At 40.7% G+C, this 18,240-nt stretch overlaps 1 protein-coding gene across 1 annotated transcript in view; it reads left to right on the plus strand.

The window, feature by feature from the left end:
• The window catches only part of LOC113902483 (multidrug resistance-associated protein 4-like), a 365,222-nt gene that overhangs the window by 75,483 nt on the left and 271,499 nt on the right, over window positions 1-18,240 (plus strand). The window contains exons 3-4 of the mRNA XM_027557817.1: window positions 7,107-7,217; window positions 8,306-8,426. Of these exons, the coding sequence (XP_027413618.1) occupies window positions 7,107-7,217; window positions 8,306-8,426 (232 nt within the window). The remainder of the gene's footprint in view (window positions 1-7,106; window positions 7,218-8,305; window positions 8,427-18,240) is intronic.

An 18,240-nucleotide genomic window follows, 5' to 3' on the forward strand; every position in this document is an offset into this window, starting at 1 on the left:
TAACAATGAAGACCCAGTGCAACCATAAATAAACAAAGTTAAAATTACCTCCCCCAAACTACTAATACATTGAAAAATTACTATATTGCATATTTGAAAGCACTGGCACCCCACTCTGGTACTCTTGCTTGGAACTCCCATGGACGGAGGAGCCTGGTGGGCTGCAGTCCATGGGGTCGCTAAGAGTTGGACACGACTGGGCGAATTCCCTTTCACTTTTCACTTTCATGCACTGGAGAAGGAAATGGCAATCCACTCCAGTATTCTTGCCTGGAGAATCCCAGGGACAGAGGAGTCTAGTGGGCTGCTGTCTATGGGGTCGCACAGAGTCGGACACGACTGAAGCGACTTACCAGCAACAGCAGCAAAGTGCCTAAGGGAGAAGGCAATGGTAACCCACTCTAGTACTCTTGCCTGTAAAATCCCATGGGTGGAGGAGCCTGGGAGGCTACGGTCCATGGGGTCGTGAAGAGTCGGACACGACTGAGCGATTTCACTTTCACTTTTCACTTTTATGCATTGGAGAAGGAAATGGCAACCCACTCCAGTGTTCTTGTCTGGAGAATCCCAGGGACGGGGGAGCCTGGTGGGCTGCCGTCTATGGGGTCACACTGAGTCGGACACGACTGAAGCTACTTAGCAGCATCAACAACAGCAAAGTACCTAAGAGAGTCGATTGAGAAAAAATTGCAGAGCCTAAATATTGACAGTTATGTTTTATTCAGTAGATATTCTTAAGACTTCAAGTCTAGGAGGAAGCATCTCAAGTAACCCTGAGAAAAGTGTTCTGAGGAGGTGAGGGTGTAGAGCCCAGTCATATAGGAGTTTTCCCCTAAAGGACAGGTAGTCTGAACGTCAAAATATTCTTAATGAAAGAAAACCAGATATCTCAAATTGAAGAATTTAGTGCTTTTCTTTGAATGGGAAAATGCAGGAATCTGGGCTCATGGAAATTATTCCTTTGATATGCACCTCAGTTATCTGGGGCCAGTATCTAGTGTTTTGTCATCCTGTGCTCCCTCTGGGGTCATTATTGGGGGTTGCTGCAGTTTGACTGTTGCTGGGAAGGATTGAGGGCAGGAGGAGGAGGGGCAACAGAGGATGAAATGGTTATATGGCATCATTAGCTCAATGGGTATGAGTTTGAGCAAACTCTGGGAGATCGTGAAGGGCAGGAAACCCTGGCATGCTGCAGTCCATGGGGTCCCAATGAGTCAGACCTGACTGAGCGACTGAACAGCAACAACATATAGCATGGTTTTTTGTTTGTTTGTTTGTTTCCTTCCTGTGTTCCCAAAGGACTCACCAGTTCACTCACTCAGAGGGAGGTGGCTGCAATTATTGATGACTCTGATATCCTTTGTTTACTGGTATGGGAAGCAGTATTTTATTTCTCAACTGTGAAAGTTCTCATCATGAGAAAAATATTTTGTAATTGTGTAGGTTAAAGAAACAAAACCCCTAACATTTGGGAGCTGGAATGTTCTTTGCAACTGGTATGTCTTTGCTTTTAGGACCCCTTCAGTGTGTAGAGCTAGGGCATATATATGAATGTATTGTTGTTTAGTCATTAAGTTGTGTCTGACTCTTTTGTGACACCATGCACGTTAGCCCACCAGGCTCCTCTGTGCCTGGGATTTCTGAGGCAAGATGCTGGAGGGGGTTACCACTTCCTTCTCCAGGGGATCTTTCTGACCCAGGGATCGAATCCGTGTCTTCTGCATTGGCAGGTGGATTCTTTACCATTGAGCCACCAGGGATGCCCATATATTTCCCCCACTCATGTCTCTATATATTTAAAATGTAGAATTTTCTTTTTAATAAAGCCCATTAATATAGGGTTCTAATTAGAGATTGTTACCGAGTCCAAGCTCACTATGCTCACCTCACAATAGGCTGATGAATCTGACAGATGAGCTGCTGATGCAAGGTAGAGACTTTAATTGGGGAACTGACAGACAGAGAAGATGGCAGGCTCAGTTCAGTTCAGTTGCTCAGTTATGTATGACTCTTTGTGACCCCATGAACTACAGAATGCCAGGCCTCCCGGTCCATCACCAGCTCCTGGAGTTTACCCAAACTCATGTCAATTGAGTCAGTGATGTCATCCAACCATTTCATCCTCTGTCATCCCCATCTCCTCCTGCCCTCAAACTTTCCCAGCATCAGGGTCTTTTTAATGAGTCAGTTCTTCACGTCAGGTGGCCAAAGTATTTGTACTTCAAATGAACACCCAGGACTGATCTCCTTTAGGAGGGACTGGTTGGATTTTCTTGCAGTCCAAGGGACTCTCAAGAGACTTCTCCAACACCACAGTCCAAAAGCATCAATTCTTCAAAGCTCAGGTTTCTTTATAGTCCAACTCTCACATCCATACACGACTACTGGAAAAACCATGGCCTTGACTAGACGGACCTTTGTTAATAAAGTAATGTCTCTGCTTTTCAATATGCTGTATAGGTTGGTCATAACTTTCCTTCTAAGCAGTAAACTTTCTTTTAATTTCATGGCTGAAATCACCATCTACAGTGATTTTGGAGTCCTAAAAAATAAAGTCAGCCACTGTTTCCACTGTTTCCCCATCTATTTGCCATGAAGTGATAGGATCAGATGCCATGATCTTAATTTTCTGAATGTTGAGCTTTAAGCCAACTTTTTCACTCCCCTCTTTCACTTTCATCAAGAGCCTCTTTAGTTCTTCTTCAATTTCTTCCATACGAGTGGTGTCATCTGCATATCTGAGGTTATTGATATTTCTCCTGGCAATCTTGATTCCAGCTTGTGTTTCTTCCAGTCCAGCGTTTCTCATGATGTACTCTGCATATAAGTTAAATAAGCAGGGTGACAATATACAGCCTTGACATACTCCTTTTCCTGTCTGGAACCAGTCTGTTATTCCATGTCCAGTTCTAACTGTTGCTTCCTGACCTGCAAATAGGATTCTTAAGAGGCAGGTCAGGTGGTCTGGTATTCCCATCTCTTTCAGAATTTTCCACAGTTGATTGTGATCTACACAGTCAAAGGCTTTGGCATAGTCAATAAAGCAGGAATAGATGTTGTTCTGGAACTCTCTTGCTTTTTTTGATAATCCAGCGGATGTTGGCAATATGATCTCTGGTTCCTCTGCCTTTTCTAAAACCAGCTTGAACATCTGGAAGTTCATGGTTCACATACTGCTGAGGCCTGGCTTGGTGAATTTTGAGCATTACTTTACTAGAGTGTGACATGAATGCCATTGTGTGGTAGTTTGAGCATTCTTTGGCATTGCCTTTCTTTGGGATTGGGATGAAAACTGACTTTTCCAGTCTTGTGTCCACTGCTGAGTTTTCCAAATTTTTGGCATATTGAGTGCAGTACTTTCACAGCATCATCTTTCAGGATTTGAAATAGCTCAACTGGAATTCCATCACCTCCACTAGCTTTGTTCATAGTGATGCTTCCTAAGGCCCATTTGACTTCACATTCCAGGATGTCTGGCTCTAGTTGAGTGAACACACCATCATGATTATATGTGTCATGAAGATCTTTTCTGGTGGAGTCTTTAGGGTTTTCTATGTAGAGGATCATGTCATCTGCAAACAGTGTGAGTTTTACTTCTCCTCTTCCAATTAGAATTCCTTTTATTTCTTTTTCTGCTCTGATTGCTGTGGCCAAAACTTCCAAAACTGTGTTGAATAGTAGTGGTGAAAGTGGGCACCCTTGTCTTGTTCCTGACTTTAGGGGAAATGCTTTCAATTTTTCACCATTGAGGATAATGTTTGCTGTGGGTTTGTCATATATAGCTTTTATTATGTTGAGGTATGTTCCTTCTATTCCTGTTCTCTGGATAGTTTTTATCATAAATGGATGTTAAATTTTGTCAAAGGCTTTCTCTGCATCTATTGAGATAATCATATGGCTTTTATTTTTCAATTTGTTAATGTGGTGTATTACACTGATTGATTTGTGGATATTGAATAATCCTTGAATCCCTGGGATAAAGCCCACTTGGTCATGGTGTATGATCTTCCTAATGTGTTGTTGGATTCTGATTGCTAGAATTTTGTTAAGGATTTTTGCATCTATTTTCATCAGTGATATTGGCCTGTAGTTTTCTTTTTTTGTGGCATCTTTGTCAGATTTTGGATTAGGGTGATGGTGGCCTCATAGAATGCGTTTGAAAGTTTACCTTCCTCTGCAATTTTCTGGAAGAGTTTGAGTAGGATAGGTGTTAGCTCTTCTCTAAATTTTTGATAGAATTCAGCTGTGAAGCCGTCTGGACTTGGGCTTTTGTTTGCTGGAAGATTTCTGATTACAGTTTCAATTTCCGTGCTTGTTATGGGCCTGTTAAATTTTCTATTTCTTCCTGGTTCAGTTTGGGAAAGTTGTACTTTTCTAAGAATTTGTCCATTTCTTCCACGTTGTCCATTTTATTGGCATATAATTGCTGATAGTAGTCTCTTATGATCCTTTGTATTTCTGTGTTGTCTGTTGTGATCTCTCCATTTTCATTTCTAAGTTTATGGATTTGATTTTTCTCCCTTTGTTTCTTGATGAGACTGGCTAATGGTTTGTCAATTTTATTTATCCTCTCAAAGAACCAGCTTTTGGCTTTGTTGATTTTTGCTATGGCCTCCTTTGTTTCTTTTGCATTTATTTCTGCCCTAATTTTTAAGATTTCTTTCCTTCTACTAACCCTGGGGTTCTTAATTTCTTCCTTTTCTAGTTGCTTTAGGTGTAGAGTTAGGTTATTTATTTGACTTTTTTCTTATTTCTTGAGATATGCCTGTATTGTTATGAACTTTCCCCTTAGCACTGCTTTTACAGTGTCCCATAGGTTTGGGGTTGTTGTGTTTTTATTTTCATTCATTTCTATGCATATTTTGATTTCTTTTTTGATTTATTCTGTGATTTGTTGGTTATTCAGCAGCAAGTTGTTTAGCCTACATATGTTGGAATTTTTAACAGTTTTTCTCCTGTACTTGAGATCTAATCTTTCTGCATTGTGGTCAGAAAAGATGCTTGGAATGATTTCAATTTTTTTGAATTTACCAAGGCTAGATTTATGGCCCAGGACGTGATCTATCGTGGAGAAGGTTCCGTGTGCGCTTGAGAAAAAGGTGAAATTATTTATCCTTTTCCTTTACCTGCTGGGTATTCCTCTGTCTTTTCATCTTGTTTATATTGCTGAGTTTGGGGTGGCCTTTCTGTATTCTGGCAGTTTGTGGAGTTCTCTTTATTATGGAGTTTCCTCACTGTGGATGGGGTTGTACAGGTGGCTTGTCAAGGTTTCTTGGTTAGGGAAGCTTGTGTCGGTGTTCTGGTGGGTGGAGCTGAATTTCTTCTCTCTGGAGTGCAATGAAGTGTCCAGTAATGAGTTATGAGATGTCAGTTATTTGGAGTAACTTTGTGCAGCCTGTATATTGAAGCTCAGGGCTGTGTTCCTGTGTTGCTGGAGAATTTGTATGGTATGTCTTGGTCTGGAACTTGTTGGCACTTGGGTGGTGCTTAGTTTCAGTATAGGTATGGAGGCCTTTGATGAGCTCCTATCGATTAATGTTCCCTGGGGTCAGGAGTTCTCTGATGTTCTCAGGATTTGGACTTAAGCCTCCTGCTTCTGGTTTTCAGTCTTATTTTTACAGTAGTCTCAAGACTTCTCCCTCGAAACAGCACTGTTGATAAAACATCTAGGTTAAAGATGAAAAGTTTCTCCACAGTGGGGGACACCCAGAGAGGTTCACAGAGTTACATGGAGAAGAGAAGAGGGAGGAGGGAGTTAGAGGTGACCCGAATGAGATGAGGTGGAATCAACAGAGGAGAGAGCAGGCTAGCCAGTAATCACTTCCTTATGTGTACTCCACAGTCTGGACCGCTCGGAGATGTTCACGGAGTTATACAGGGAAGAGAAGAGGGAGAAAGGTGACAGAGGTGGCCAGGAGGATAAAAAGGGAGAATCAAAAAGAGAGAGACCTATCCAGCTAGTGATCAGTTCCCTAAGTGTTCTCCACCATCCGGAACACACTGGTGATTCACAGAGTTGGGTAGAGAAGAGAAGGGGGAATGAGGAGACAGAGGCGACCTGGTGGAGAAAAAGGAGAGTCCAAAGGGGGAGTGAGTAGTCAAGCCAATAATCTCGCTCCCAAGTAAAAATGGGGACTGAAGATTGTGTTCTTAAAAGTACAAAATTGATAACATACCAAAAAGCAAAGATTAAAAATCTAGAGTAAAGGTTGGATTTTAAAAAATAGAATATTAAAGAAAAGAAGAAAAACAAAACAAAACAAAGTCACAGATATTAAAAGAAAAAAAATATAAGTTTTTAATAGTTCTTCTGTGTATTCTTGCCACCTCTTCTTAATATCTTCTGCTTCTGTTAGGTCCATACCATTTCTGTCCTTTATTGAGCCCATCTTTGCATGAAATGTTCCCTTGGTATCTCTAATTTTCTTGAAGAGATCTCTAGTCTTTCCCATTCTATTATTTTCCTCTATTTCTTTGTATTGATCCCTGAGGAAGGCTTTCTTGTCTCTCCTTGCTATTTTTTTGGAACTCTGCATTGAAATGGGTATATCTTTCCTTTCTTCCTTTGCTTTTCACTTCTCTTCTTTTCACAGCTATTTGTAAGGCCTCCTTAGACAGCCATTTGGCTTTTTTGCATTTCTTTCTTGGGGATGGTCTTGATCCCTGTACAATGTCATGCTAATGCCTCAAAATAACCATCTTATTGGGGTCTGGATACCAGATTCTTTTATAGATCACAGAGAGAAAAACAATCAGTAGCTAAAGTCAAAGGCAAAATAGAGAGGGAGAGGCAGTAAAGTAAAAGGGTCTTCAGTCTTTCAAAACATCTCCAAGGGAATGACCAGCCTTTGAAGTGGGTGTGTCAAGCTCTTCTACTCACAGGTAGGGAGGGACAAACTCTGTCTCAATGAGCTGAACAAAGGCACTGTAGTTTACAGTGAAGCAGAAGGGCAAGGGTTCTTTTAGGAGGCCGTTGTGTATGATTTTACTAATAAAAGCAAGTCAAAGAAACAGTTTTCAACATGGAGTCAGAATTGGCTTCTTCTCTGCAACAAGATGTGTAGTTTGAATTTACATCTGTCTTCTTTTCTCTTAATTTTTAACAGGTGGATAAATCCCTTGTTTAAAATTGGTCACAAACGGAGATTAGAAGAAGATGACATGTACTCGGTGCTTCCAGAAGATCGCTCCCAGCACGTTGGAGAAGAACTGCAAGGGTAAGCACAGGCAGCAGGGAGAAGGGGAGGAGAGTGAGAATTTCCACATGGGGCTAAAGGTGTGTATGTGGGGGGCTTTGCCTTCCTCTGGGTTCTTCTGAGCCTCCTCCCCTGACTTCACATGCTCACCTATCTCAGGCTAACCCTGGTCTTAGCCCACTTTGGAGGTTCAGGGAATCTGTGTTCCCTGTGCATCTGTGCAAGTAGAGGGAGCCCACAGTCGAGGCCTTGGAGGCTGAGCTCTGTCCTGGGAGGTGGGGTCCCTGGAGTGTTACTGAGTCCAAGCTCACTCTGCTCACCGCATGACAGACCAATGAATCTGAGAGACAAGGTATTGAGGCAAGGAATATGACTTTATTCAGAAAGCTGGCTGACCCAGAAGGTGGCAGACTGGTGACCCAGAGTAACCATCTTGTGGAGGTCTGGATGCCAGGTTCTTTTGTAGAGTCAGAGAGAAGGAAGCAATGGGGAACTAAAGTCAAAATGCAGAATAGAGAGGGAGAGACAATGGGGAAGTAAAGTGAAAAGATTTTCAGTCCTATAATACACCTCCAAGGGAATGGCCAGCCTTTGGAAGGGGAGTGTTAATCTCTTCTATTCACAGGTGGGAGGTCAGATTATCTACAAACTGAACAAAGGCACTTTAGTTTACAGTCAGGCAGAGTGGCAGGGTCCTCTGAGGCAGGCCATTACCTATGACTGTAATAACAAAAGCAACAAAAAGCAAGTCAGAAAAACAGTTTCCAACATGTAGTCAGGATTAGCTTTTTTTTTTTTTTCCTGCAGCAGGAGGAAGGTGTCTGCCCTCTTGAGCTGTTCATGGTGCTGTGAATCCAGCAAAGTTTGGCAGGAACTCATTTCCTGAGACTAGGACTTTTCTCTTCAAGGCTTGTTGAAGGGAAACACACCTGGTGCTTCAGGGTCTGCACCGTTTATCTTTGCTTACAGAAGCCCTATGGGCAGTTAGCCAGCATCTATAGGGTAGCCACAGGGCGCCTTGTAGTGAAGGCTCATCTTCCACTCCGCCCCTCCCCTGTTTTCCCTTTGTGGACATGCTGTTCTTTACTGTGCTTTGTTTCTTATTACAGGTACTGGGATCAAGAAGTTAAGAGAGCTGAGAAAGATGCACGGGAGCCTTCTTTAATGAAAGCAATCATAAAGTGTTACTGGAAATCCTATTTGCCTTTTGCAATTTTTAAGCTTTTTGAGGTAAAAGCTTTTATATACAGTGCATTACTGTATACATGCAGATCAGTACTGAGATGGATGCAACTGGTAGGGAAAGAGGCCAGAGGTTTAAGATCAGAGGATAAAATGTCTAGGAAACATGATGTAGCTCAATGGCTGTATTTATCTTTAGAATACAAAGATAATTAAAGGACTGGACCTCTGGTGGTTACTCTTTTCCTTTTAACTGATTAAAATGTAGTATCCTGGAATGAAGGACTGAAAAGAAAAGACATTTTATTCCAAGTTAGGATATTGTTCAGTTCAGTTCAGTTGCTCAGTTGTGTCATACTCTTTGTGACCCCATCAACTGCAGCTTGCCAGGCCTCCCTGTCCATCACCAACTCCTGGAGTTTACCCAAACTCATGTCCATTGAGTTGGTAATGCCACCCAACCATCTCATCCTCTGTCGTCCCCTTCTCTTCCTGCCTTCAATCTTTCCCAGCATCAGGGTCTTTTCAAATGAGTCCACTCTTTGCATCAGGTGGCCAAAGTATTGGAGTTTCAGCTTCAACATCAGTCCTTCCAGTGAACACCCAGGACTGATACCCTTTAGGAGGAACTGGTTATATCTCCTTGCAGTCCAAGGGACCCTCAAGAGTCTTCTCCACCACCAGAGTTCAAAAGCATCAATTCTTCAGTGCTCAGCTTTCTTTATAGTCCAAATCTCACATCCATACATGACTACTGGAAAAACTATAGCCTTGACTAGACGGATCTTTGTTGGCAAAGTAATGTCTCTGCTTTTCAATATGCTTTCTAGGTTGGTCATAACTTTCCTTCCAAGGAGTAAACTTTCTTTCAATTTCATGGCTGCAGTCACCATCTGCAGTGATTTTGGAGCCCACCAAAATAAAGTCTGACACTGTTTCCACTGTTTCCCCACCTATTTCCCATGAAGTGATGGGACCAGATGCCATGATATTAGTTTTCTGAATGTTTAGCTTTAAGCCAACATTTTCACTCTCCTCTTTCACTTTCATCAAGAGGCTCTTTAGTTCTTCTTCAATTTCTGCCATAAGGGTGGTGTTATCTGCATATCTGAGGTAATTGATATTTCTCCCGGCAATCTTGATTCCAGCTTGTGCTTCTTCCAGCCCAGCGTTTCTCATTATGCACTTTGCATATAAGTTAAAAAAGCAGGGTGACAATATACAGCCTTGATGTATACCTTTTCCTATTTGGAACCAGTCTGTTCTGTGTCCAGTTCTAAATAACTGTTGCTTCCTGACCTGCAGACAGGTTTTTCAAGAGGCAGGTCAGGGGGTCTGGTATTCCCATTTCTTTCAGAATTTTCCACAGTTTATTGTGATCCACACAGTCAAAGGCTTTGGCATAGTCAATAAAGCAGAAATAGATGTTTTTCTGGAACTCTCTTGCTTTTTCAATGATCCAGCAGATGTTGGCAATTTTTCTGTGGTTCCTCTGCCTTTTCTAAAACCAGCTTGAACATCAGGAATTTCACAGTTCACGTATTGCTGAAGCCTGACTTGGAGAATTTTGAGCATTACTTTACTAGCGTGTGAGATGAGTACAATTGTGCAGTAGTTTGAGCATTCTTTGGCATTGCCTTTCTTTGGGATTTGAATGAAAACTGACCTTTTCCAGTCCTGTGGCCAATGCTGAGTTTTCCAAATTTGCTGGCATATTGAGTGCAGTACTTTCACAGCATCATCTTTCAGGATTTGAAATAGCTAAACTGAAATTCCATCACCTCCACTAGCTTTGTTCGAAGTGATGCTTTCTAAGGCCCACATGACTTCACATTCCAGGATGTCTGGCTCTAGGTGAGTGATCACACCATCGTGATTATCTTGATCGTGAAGATCTTTTTTGTACAATTCTTCTGTGTATTCTTGCCACCTCTTCTTAATATCTTCTGCTTCTGTTAGGTCCATACTATTTTTGTCCTTTATCGAGCCTATCTTTGCATGAAATGTTCCCTTGGTATCTCTAATTTTCTTGAAGAGATCTCTGGTCTTTCCCATTCTACTGTTTTCCTCTATTTCTTTGCACTGTTCACTGAGGAAGGCTTTCTTATCTCTCCTTGCTATTCTTTGGAACTCTGCAGTCAAATGGGTATATCTTTCCTTTTCTCCTTTGTTTTTCACTTCTCTTCTTTTCACAGCTATTTGTAAGGCCTCCCCAGGCAGCCATTTTGCTTTTTTGCATTTCTTTTCCATGGGGATGGTCTTGATCCCTGTCTCCTGTACAATGTCACGAACCTCAGTCCATAGTTTGTCAGGCACTCTATCTATCAGATCTAGTCCCTTAAATCTATTTCTCACTTCCACTGTATAATCGTAAGGGATTTGATTGAGGTCATTAAACAAATCCATTTAAGTCTGAATTTGGCAATAAGGAACTCATGATCTGAGCCACAGTCAGCTCCCGGTCTTGTTTTTGCTGACTGTATAGTGCTTCTCCATCTTTGGCTGCAAAGAGTATAATCAACCTGATTTCGGTGTTGACCATCTGGTGATGTCTATGTATAGAGTCTTCTCTTGTGTTGTTGGAAGAAGGTGTTTGCTGTGGCCAGTGCATTCTCTTGGCAAAACTCTATGAGCATTTGCCCTGCTTCATTCCATATTCCAAGGCCAAATTTGCTGGTTACTCCAGGTGTTTCTTGACTTCCTACTTTTGCATTCCAGTCCCCTATAATGAAAGGGACATCTTTTTTTGGGTGTTAGTTCTAAAAGGTCTTGTAGGTCATCATAGAACCATTCAACTTCAGCTTCTGCAGTGTTACTGGTTGGGGCATAGACTTGGATTACTGTGATATTAAATGGTTTGCCTTGGAAACGAACAGAGATCATTCTGTCATTTTTGAGATTGCATCCAAGTACTGCATTTCGGACTCTTTTGTTGACCATGATGGCTACTCCATTTCTTCTAAGGGATTCCTTCCCTCAGTAGTAGATATAATGGTCATCTGAGTTAAATTCACCCATTCCAGTCCATTTTAGTTTGCTGATTCCTAGAGTGTTGACATTCACTCTTGACCACTTCCAATTTGCCTTGATTCATGGACCTAACATTCCAGGTTCCTACGCAATATTGCTCTTTACAGCATCGGACCTTTCTTCTATCACCAGTCATATCCACAACTGGGTACTGTTTTTGCTTTGGCCCCATCCCTTCATTCTTTCTGGAGTTATTTCTCCACTCATCTCCAGTAGCATATTGGGCACCTACTGACCTGGGGAGTTCCTCTTTCAGTATCCTATCATTTTGCCTTTTCATACTGTTCATGGGGTTCTCAAGGCAACAATACTGAAGTGGTTTGCCATTCCCTTCTCCAGTGGACCACATTCTGTCAGACCTCTCCACCATGGCCCTCCTGTCTTGGGTGGCCCCACAGGGCATGGCTTAGTTTCATTGAGTTAGACAAGGCTGTGGTCCTAGTGTGATTAGATTGAGTAGTTTTCTGAGATTATGGATTCAGTGTGTCTACCCTCTGATACCCTCTTGCAACACCTAACATCTTACTTGGGTTTCTCTTACCTTGGGCATGGGGTATCTCTTCATGGCTGCTCCAGCAAAGCGCAGCCGTTGCTCCTTACCTTGAAGGAGGGGTATCTCCTCACCACCACCCCTCCTGACCTTGAACGTGGAGTAGCTCCTCTAGGCCCTCCTGCACCCGCGCAGCCACTGCTCCTTGGATGTGGGGTAGCTCCTCCCAGTGCTGCCCTTGGCCTCGGATGTCGGTTAGCTCCTCTGGGCCATGCTTGTGCTCCGTCACAGTCACTTGTGTTTGTGCCATATCTAGGCTCATGTGTCATAAGCCTAGATATTTAAACAGTGGACATTTATCAATAGGCCTGTGGTCATATCCTGATAAACATAATGGGTTTTATGACTTTGTTCTGTTACAGAGATAATTAGCACATTCTTTTAGGTGACTGGAGAGTCTAGGTACAAATCCTGAGGCTCCTTCCTCTGGGGTGGGGGGGAGGTGGTGTCTGGTTTTCTATTAGTATGTTGTTTCCATAGATACTGGGCATGAAGCTCAAAGTTCACAGTCCAGCCCAAGATGGAGTCTTGCTCTCAAGATGGAGCCTGTTCTGTTTCCTCCGTCAATAAATGAAGGTTATCTTTTCAATCCACTTTCGTTTTCTTTTTAAAAGCATGTGTAAGTTTTTATTATAGCATTAAAAATTAAAATAAATGAAGTATAATTGACTTACAACATTGTATTATTTTCAGGTGTGCCACATAGGTTTTCAAGAATATTTCAAAAATACAAAAACAGTATAGGATTATAGGGCAGCAGAATATGTCACCCCAGAACATGCATCTTTGGATTGTTTGGAGCTGATTTTTTTTTTTTTTTTTTTTTTTTTTGAGACTAGACACAGGAGAAGATCTGAAGACAGAGTATAAACTAACCTTCTGTGAGGGACATTTACATTGATAAAGGAAATCTCCATTTGTAAGAGTGTCTCCCTCTTTGTACCAGAAAGATGGCTCTAAATCACATAAGAATCCTGTCAATGGAAAAGTCTTCCAGAAGCCTTAATTATGCATGACACACCCAGTCCCATGGTGTTGCTTTTCCTATTAATTTCTTATAACTACTACCTCACTTTTTTGTTTGTCTTGAGCTCAAGATGGTATTTAAGGTAGTGAATTGAGCCAGGAGATACCTGAGTATCTCCCAGGTATATAGGAGGTCTGCATATTAATAAACTTCTGTTTCTTTTTCTCTTGTTATTCTGTCTCTTATTACAGGGAGTGTTAGTTAAGAACTCAGAGGGTAGGGGGAAAATAAGCCTCTATGTCATCCTAAGTCAGCTTCAATAGTTCCCAACTCACGAGCAGTCTTGAATCATCTGAACCCCTACTCTCACTTCCCCAAATTATTTTGAAGCAGTACCTAGATATCGCATCATTTTTATTCTGTAAATATTTTAGTCTGTATCTTTAAAAGATGTAGAATTGTCCCTTTATATAACTCTATTCCCATTATTATGCCTAAACATTAACTTTCGGTTCGGTTCAGTTCAGTCACTCAGTCGTGTCCGACTCTTTGCAACCCCATGAATTGCAGCATGCCAGGCCTCCCGGTCCATCACCATCTTCCAGAGTTCACTCAAACTCACGTCCATTGAATCAGTGATGCCATCCAGCCATCTCATCCTCTGTCGTCCCCTTTTCCTCCTGCCCCCAATCCCTCCCAGCATCAGAGTCTTTTCCAATGAGTCAACTCTTCTCATGAGGTGGCCAAAATACTGGAGTTTCAGCTTTAGCAACATTCCTTCCAAAGAGCACCCAGGGCTGATCTCCTTTAGAATGGACTGGTTGGATCTCCTTGCAGTCCAAGGGACTCTCAAGAGTCTTCTTCAACACCACAGTTCAAAAGCATCAATTCTTCAGCGCTCAGCTTTCTTCACAGTCCAACTCTCACATCCATACATGACCACTGGAAAAACCATAGCCTTGACTATATGGACCTTTGTTGGCAAAGTAATGTCTCTGCTTTTCAATATGCTATCTAAGTTGGTCATAAACATTAACTTTAATATCATCAATATTGAGCCATTGCACACATTTGTCCTATTTCCCCCTGCCTTGTAGTCTGAAGCAGAATCAAAAAAGGTGCATTTGGTTGACAGAGGTTGCATGGGTTACTTTCTATTCCCCTCTACCTCCTGTCTCTTTCCTCTCAGCTATTTATTTTACTTATTATTATTTTTTAAAGTTATTCCTCTTTGGTTATTTATTTATTTTATTATTATTATTTTTTACTTTACAATATTGTATTGGTTTTACCATACATCAGCATGCATCTGCCATGGGTGTACACGTGTTCCCCATCCTGAACCCCCCTCCCACCTCCCTCCCCATACCATCCCTCTGGGTCATCCCAGTGCACCAGCCCCAAGTTTCCTGTATCCTGCGTCAAACCTGGACGGGCGATTCGTTTCTTATATGATATTATACATGTTTTAATGCCATTCTCCCAAATCATCTCCCCCCCACCCCCCATAGAGTCCAAAAGACTGTTCTATACATCTGTGTCTCTTTTGCTGTGTTGCATAACAACAACCCTGTATGCGAGACAGCAAAAGAGACACAAATATATAGAACAGTCTTATTATTATTTTTTAAATGGAAGAAACCAAGTTGTTTGTCCTGGAGAGATTCCCACAGTCTGGATTTGGCTGACTGCTTCTCTCGCTGTGTCATTTAACATGTTCCTCTGACAGCCTACAGTCCATGGGGGTCACAGAGTTGAACACGATTGAGCGACTAACACTTTCACTTTCTGGCACCTTAAGTTAGTGGTTAGAAGCTGATCTGACTCATTCAGGATTTCTCTGCCCCTCCTTTATATAGGAGGTAGGCTTGTAGGGTTGTGCACCTCCCTTATAAAGTAGATAAAGTCTTCTCTTTTTTTGTGTGTGAGATGTTAGGAACTATTCATAATCATTACTCAAGTTTCATTAACTCATTAGGAATTACAAAATGTTGACATTCTAATTCTAATTTTTACCTTTTTCATTTATTAGCTAAAATAAAGAGCCACTTTGTCATTGTTAACTCTTTGGTTACCCCGAGCTATAGTATGCATAGGAATGTCAGGGGAAATTCTTATTTTTTTAACTTAAAGCATTTTTCCCCCCTTCTTTGTTATTTTTGCCAAGCCAAGTGACATGTGGAATCTTTGTTCCCTGACCAGGGATCAGACCCATATTCCCTGCATTGAAAGTGTGGAGTCTTAACCACTGGACCACCAGTGAAGTCTCTTTTTTACTTTTTTTTCTTAATATATGTGCTTTGTTGTAGTGTAGTTGACTTACAATGTTTCAGATGTACAGTAAGGTGATTCAATTATATATAGTAGTATTAGTCACTCAGTCCTGTCCAACTCATTGTGACCCCATGGACTGTAATCTGCCAGGCTCTTCTGTCCATGGAATTCTCTAGGCAAAAATACTGGAGTGGGTTACCATTCCCTTCTCCAGAGGATCTTCCCAATGCAGGGATCGAACCCAGGTCTCCCACATTTCAGGCAGATTCTGGGCCACAAGGGAAGACTCCAATTATACATATATGCATATATTATTTTTTAAATTATTTTCTATTATAGGTTATTATAAGATATTGATTATAACTCCCTATGCTATACAGTAAACCTTTGTTGCTTTTCAGGTATTTATTTTTTTTAAAATTAGGAATCTAGCATTCTATCCATACTAAGTCAAACAAGTAGAATCAAAATGTCATAAAATTTTTATCTAGGTAAAAGCTCATGTTTTCTAAAATATATATATTATATATATTATTTATTTATACAAAAGCTTTCCTACTGCACTTGATAAAGGCTTGAGGAAGAACATCAAAAACAAAAGAAGAGATGGAGAAATTGGAAAATACAAACTAAATAAAATTAGAGCACTGAATATGAAATAGAAAAAGTGAAGCAAGTTAGATAAAAGTAAAAGATCATCATATAGTCCAGTTATTTTTATTTTATTTTTTTTAAAGTGTTTACCAAATTTTATTTTATTTTTTTAAATTTTATTTTATTTTTAAACTTTACATAATTGTATTAGTTTTGCCAAATATCAAAATGAATCCATCACAGGTATACATGTGCTCCCCATCCTGAACCCTCCTCCCTCCTCCCTCCCCATACCATCCCTCTGGGTCGTCCCAGTGCACTAGCCCCAAGCATCCAGTATCGTGCATTGAACCTGGACTGGCATCTCGTTTCATACATGATATTTTACATGTTTCAATGCCATTCTCCCAAATCATCCCACCCTCTCCCTCTCCCACAGAGTCCATAAGACTGTTCCATACATCAGTGTCTCTTTTGCTGTCTCGTACACAGGGTTATTGTTATCATCTTTCTAAATTCCATATATATGCGTTAGTATACTGTATTGGTGTTTTTCCTTCTGGCTTACTTCACTCTGTATAATAGGCTCCAGTTTCATCCACCTCATTAGAACTGATTCAAATGAATTCTTTTTAATGGCTAATACTCCATTGTGTATATGTACCACAGCTTTCTTATCCATTCATCTGCTGATGGACATCTAGGTTGCTTCCATGTCCTGGCTATTATAAACAGTGCTGTGATGAACACTGGGGTACACGTGTCTCTTTCCCTTCTGGTTTCCTCAGTGTGTATGCCCAGCAGTGGGATTGCTGGGTCATAAGGCAGTTCTATTTCCAGTTTTTTAAGGAATCTCCACACTGTTCTCCATAGTGGCTGTACTAGTTTGCATTCCCACCAACAGTGTAAGAGGGTTTCCTTTTCTCCACACCCTCTCCAACATTTATTATTTGTAGACTTTTGGATCGCAGCCATTCTGACTGGTGTGAAATGGTACCTCATAGTGGTCTTGATTTGCATTTCTCTGATAATGAGTGATGTTGAGCATCTTTTCATGTGTTTGTTAGCCATCTGTATGTCTTCTTTGGAGAAATGTCTATTTAGTTCTTTGGCCCATTTTTTGATTAGGTCGTTTATTTTTCTGGAGTTGAGCTGTAGGAGTTGCTTGTATATTTTTGAGATTAGTTGTTTGTCAGTTGCTTCATTTGCTATTATTTTCTCCCATTCTGAAGGCTGTCTTTTCACCTTGCTTATAGTTTCCTTTGATGTGCAGAAGCTTTTAAGTTTAATTAGGTCCCATTTGTTTATTTTTGCTTTTATTTCCGATATTCTGGGAGGTGGGTCATAGAGGATCCTGCTGTGATTTATGTCAGAGAGTGTTTTGCCTATGTTCTCCTCTAGGAGTTTTATAGTTCTGGTCTTATGTTTAGATCTTTAACCAATTTTGAGTTTATTTTTGTGTATGGTGTTAGAAAGTGTTCTAGTTTCATTCTTTTACAAGTGGTTGACCAGTTTTCCCAGCACCACTTGTTAAAGCGATTGTCTTTAATCCATTGTATATTCTTGCCTCCTTTGTCAAAGATAATGTGTCCATATGTGCGTGGATTTATCTCTGGGCTTTCTATTTTGTTCCATTGATCTATATTTCTGTCTTTGTGCCAGTACCATACTGTCTTGATAACTGTGGCTTTGTAGTAGAGCCTGAAGTCAGGTAGGTTGATTCCTCCAGTTCCATTCTTCTTTCTCAAGATAGCTTTGGCTATTTGAGGTTTTTTGTATTTCAATACAAATTGTGAAATTATTTGTTCTAGCTCTGTGAAGAATACTGTTGGTAGCTTGATAGGGATTGCATTGAATCTATAAATTGCTTTAGGTAGTATACTCATTTTCACTATATTGATTCTTCCAATCCATGAACATGGTATATTTCTCCATCTATTAGAGTCCTCTTTGATTTCTTTCACCAGTGTTTTATAGTTTTTTATATATAGATCTTTAGTTTCTTTACGTAGATATATTCCTAAGTATTTTATTCTTTCTGTTGCAATGGTGAATGGAATTGTTTCCTTAATTGCTCTTTCTGTTTTCTCATTATTAGTGTATAGGAATGCAAGGGATTTCTGTGTGTTGATTTTATATCCTGCAACTTTACTATATTCATTGATTAGTTCTAGTAATTTTCTGGTGGAGTCCTTAGGGTTTTCTATGTAGAGAATCATGTCATCTGCAAATAGTGAGAGTTTTACTTCTTCTTTTCCAATTTGGATTCCTTTTATTTCTTTTTCTTCTCTGATTGCTGTGGCCAAAACTTCTAAAACTATGTTGAATAGTAATGGTGAAAGTGGGCACCCTTGTGTTGTTCCTGACTTTAGGGGAAATGCTTTCAATTTTTCACCATTGAGGATAATGTTTGCTGTGGGTTTGTCATATATAGCTTTTATTATGTT

This window comes from Bos indicus x Bos taurus, chromosome 12 (assembly GCF_003369695.1).
Source record: "Bos indicus x Bos taurus breed Angus x Brahman F1 hybrid chromosome 12, Bos_hybrid_MaternalHap_v2.0, whole genome shotgun sequence".
Lineage (NCBI taxonomy): Eukaryota > Metazoa > Chordata > Mammalia > Artiodactyla > Bovidae > Bos > Bos indicus x Bos taurus.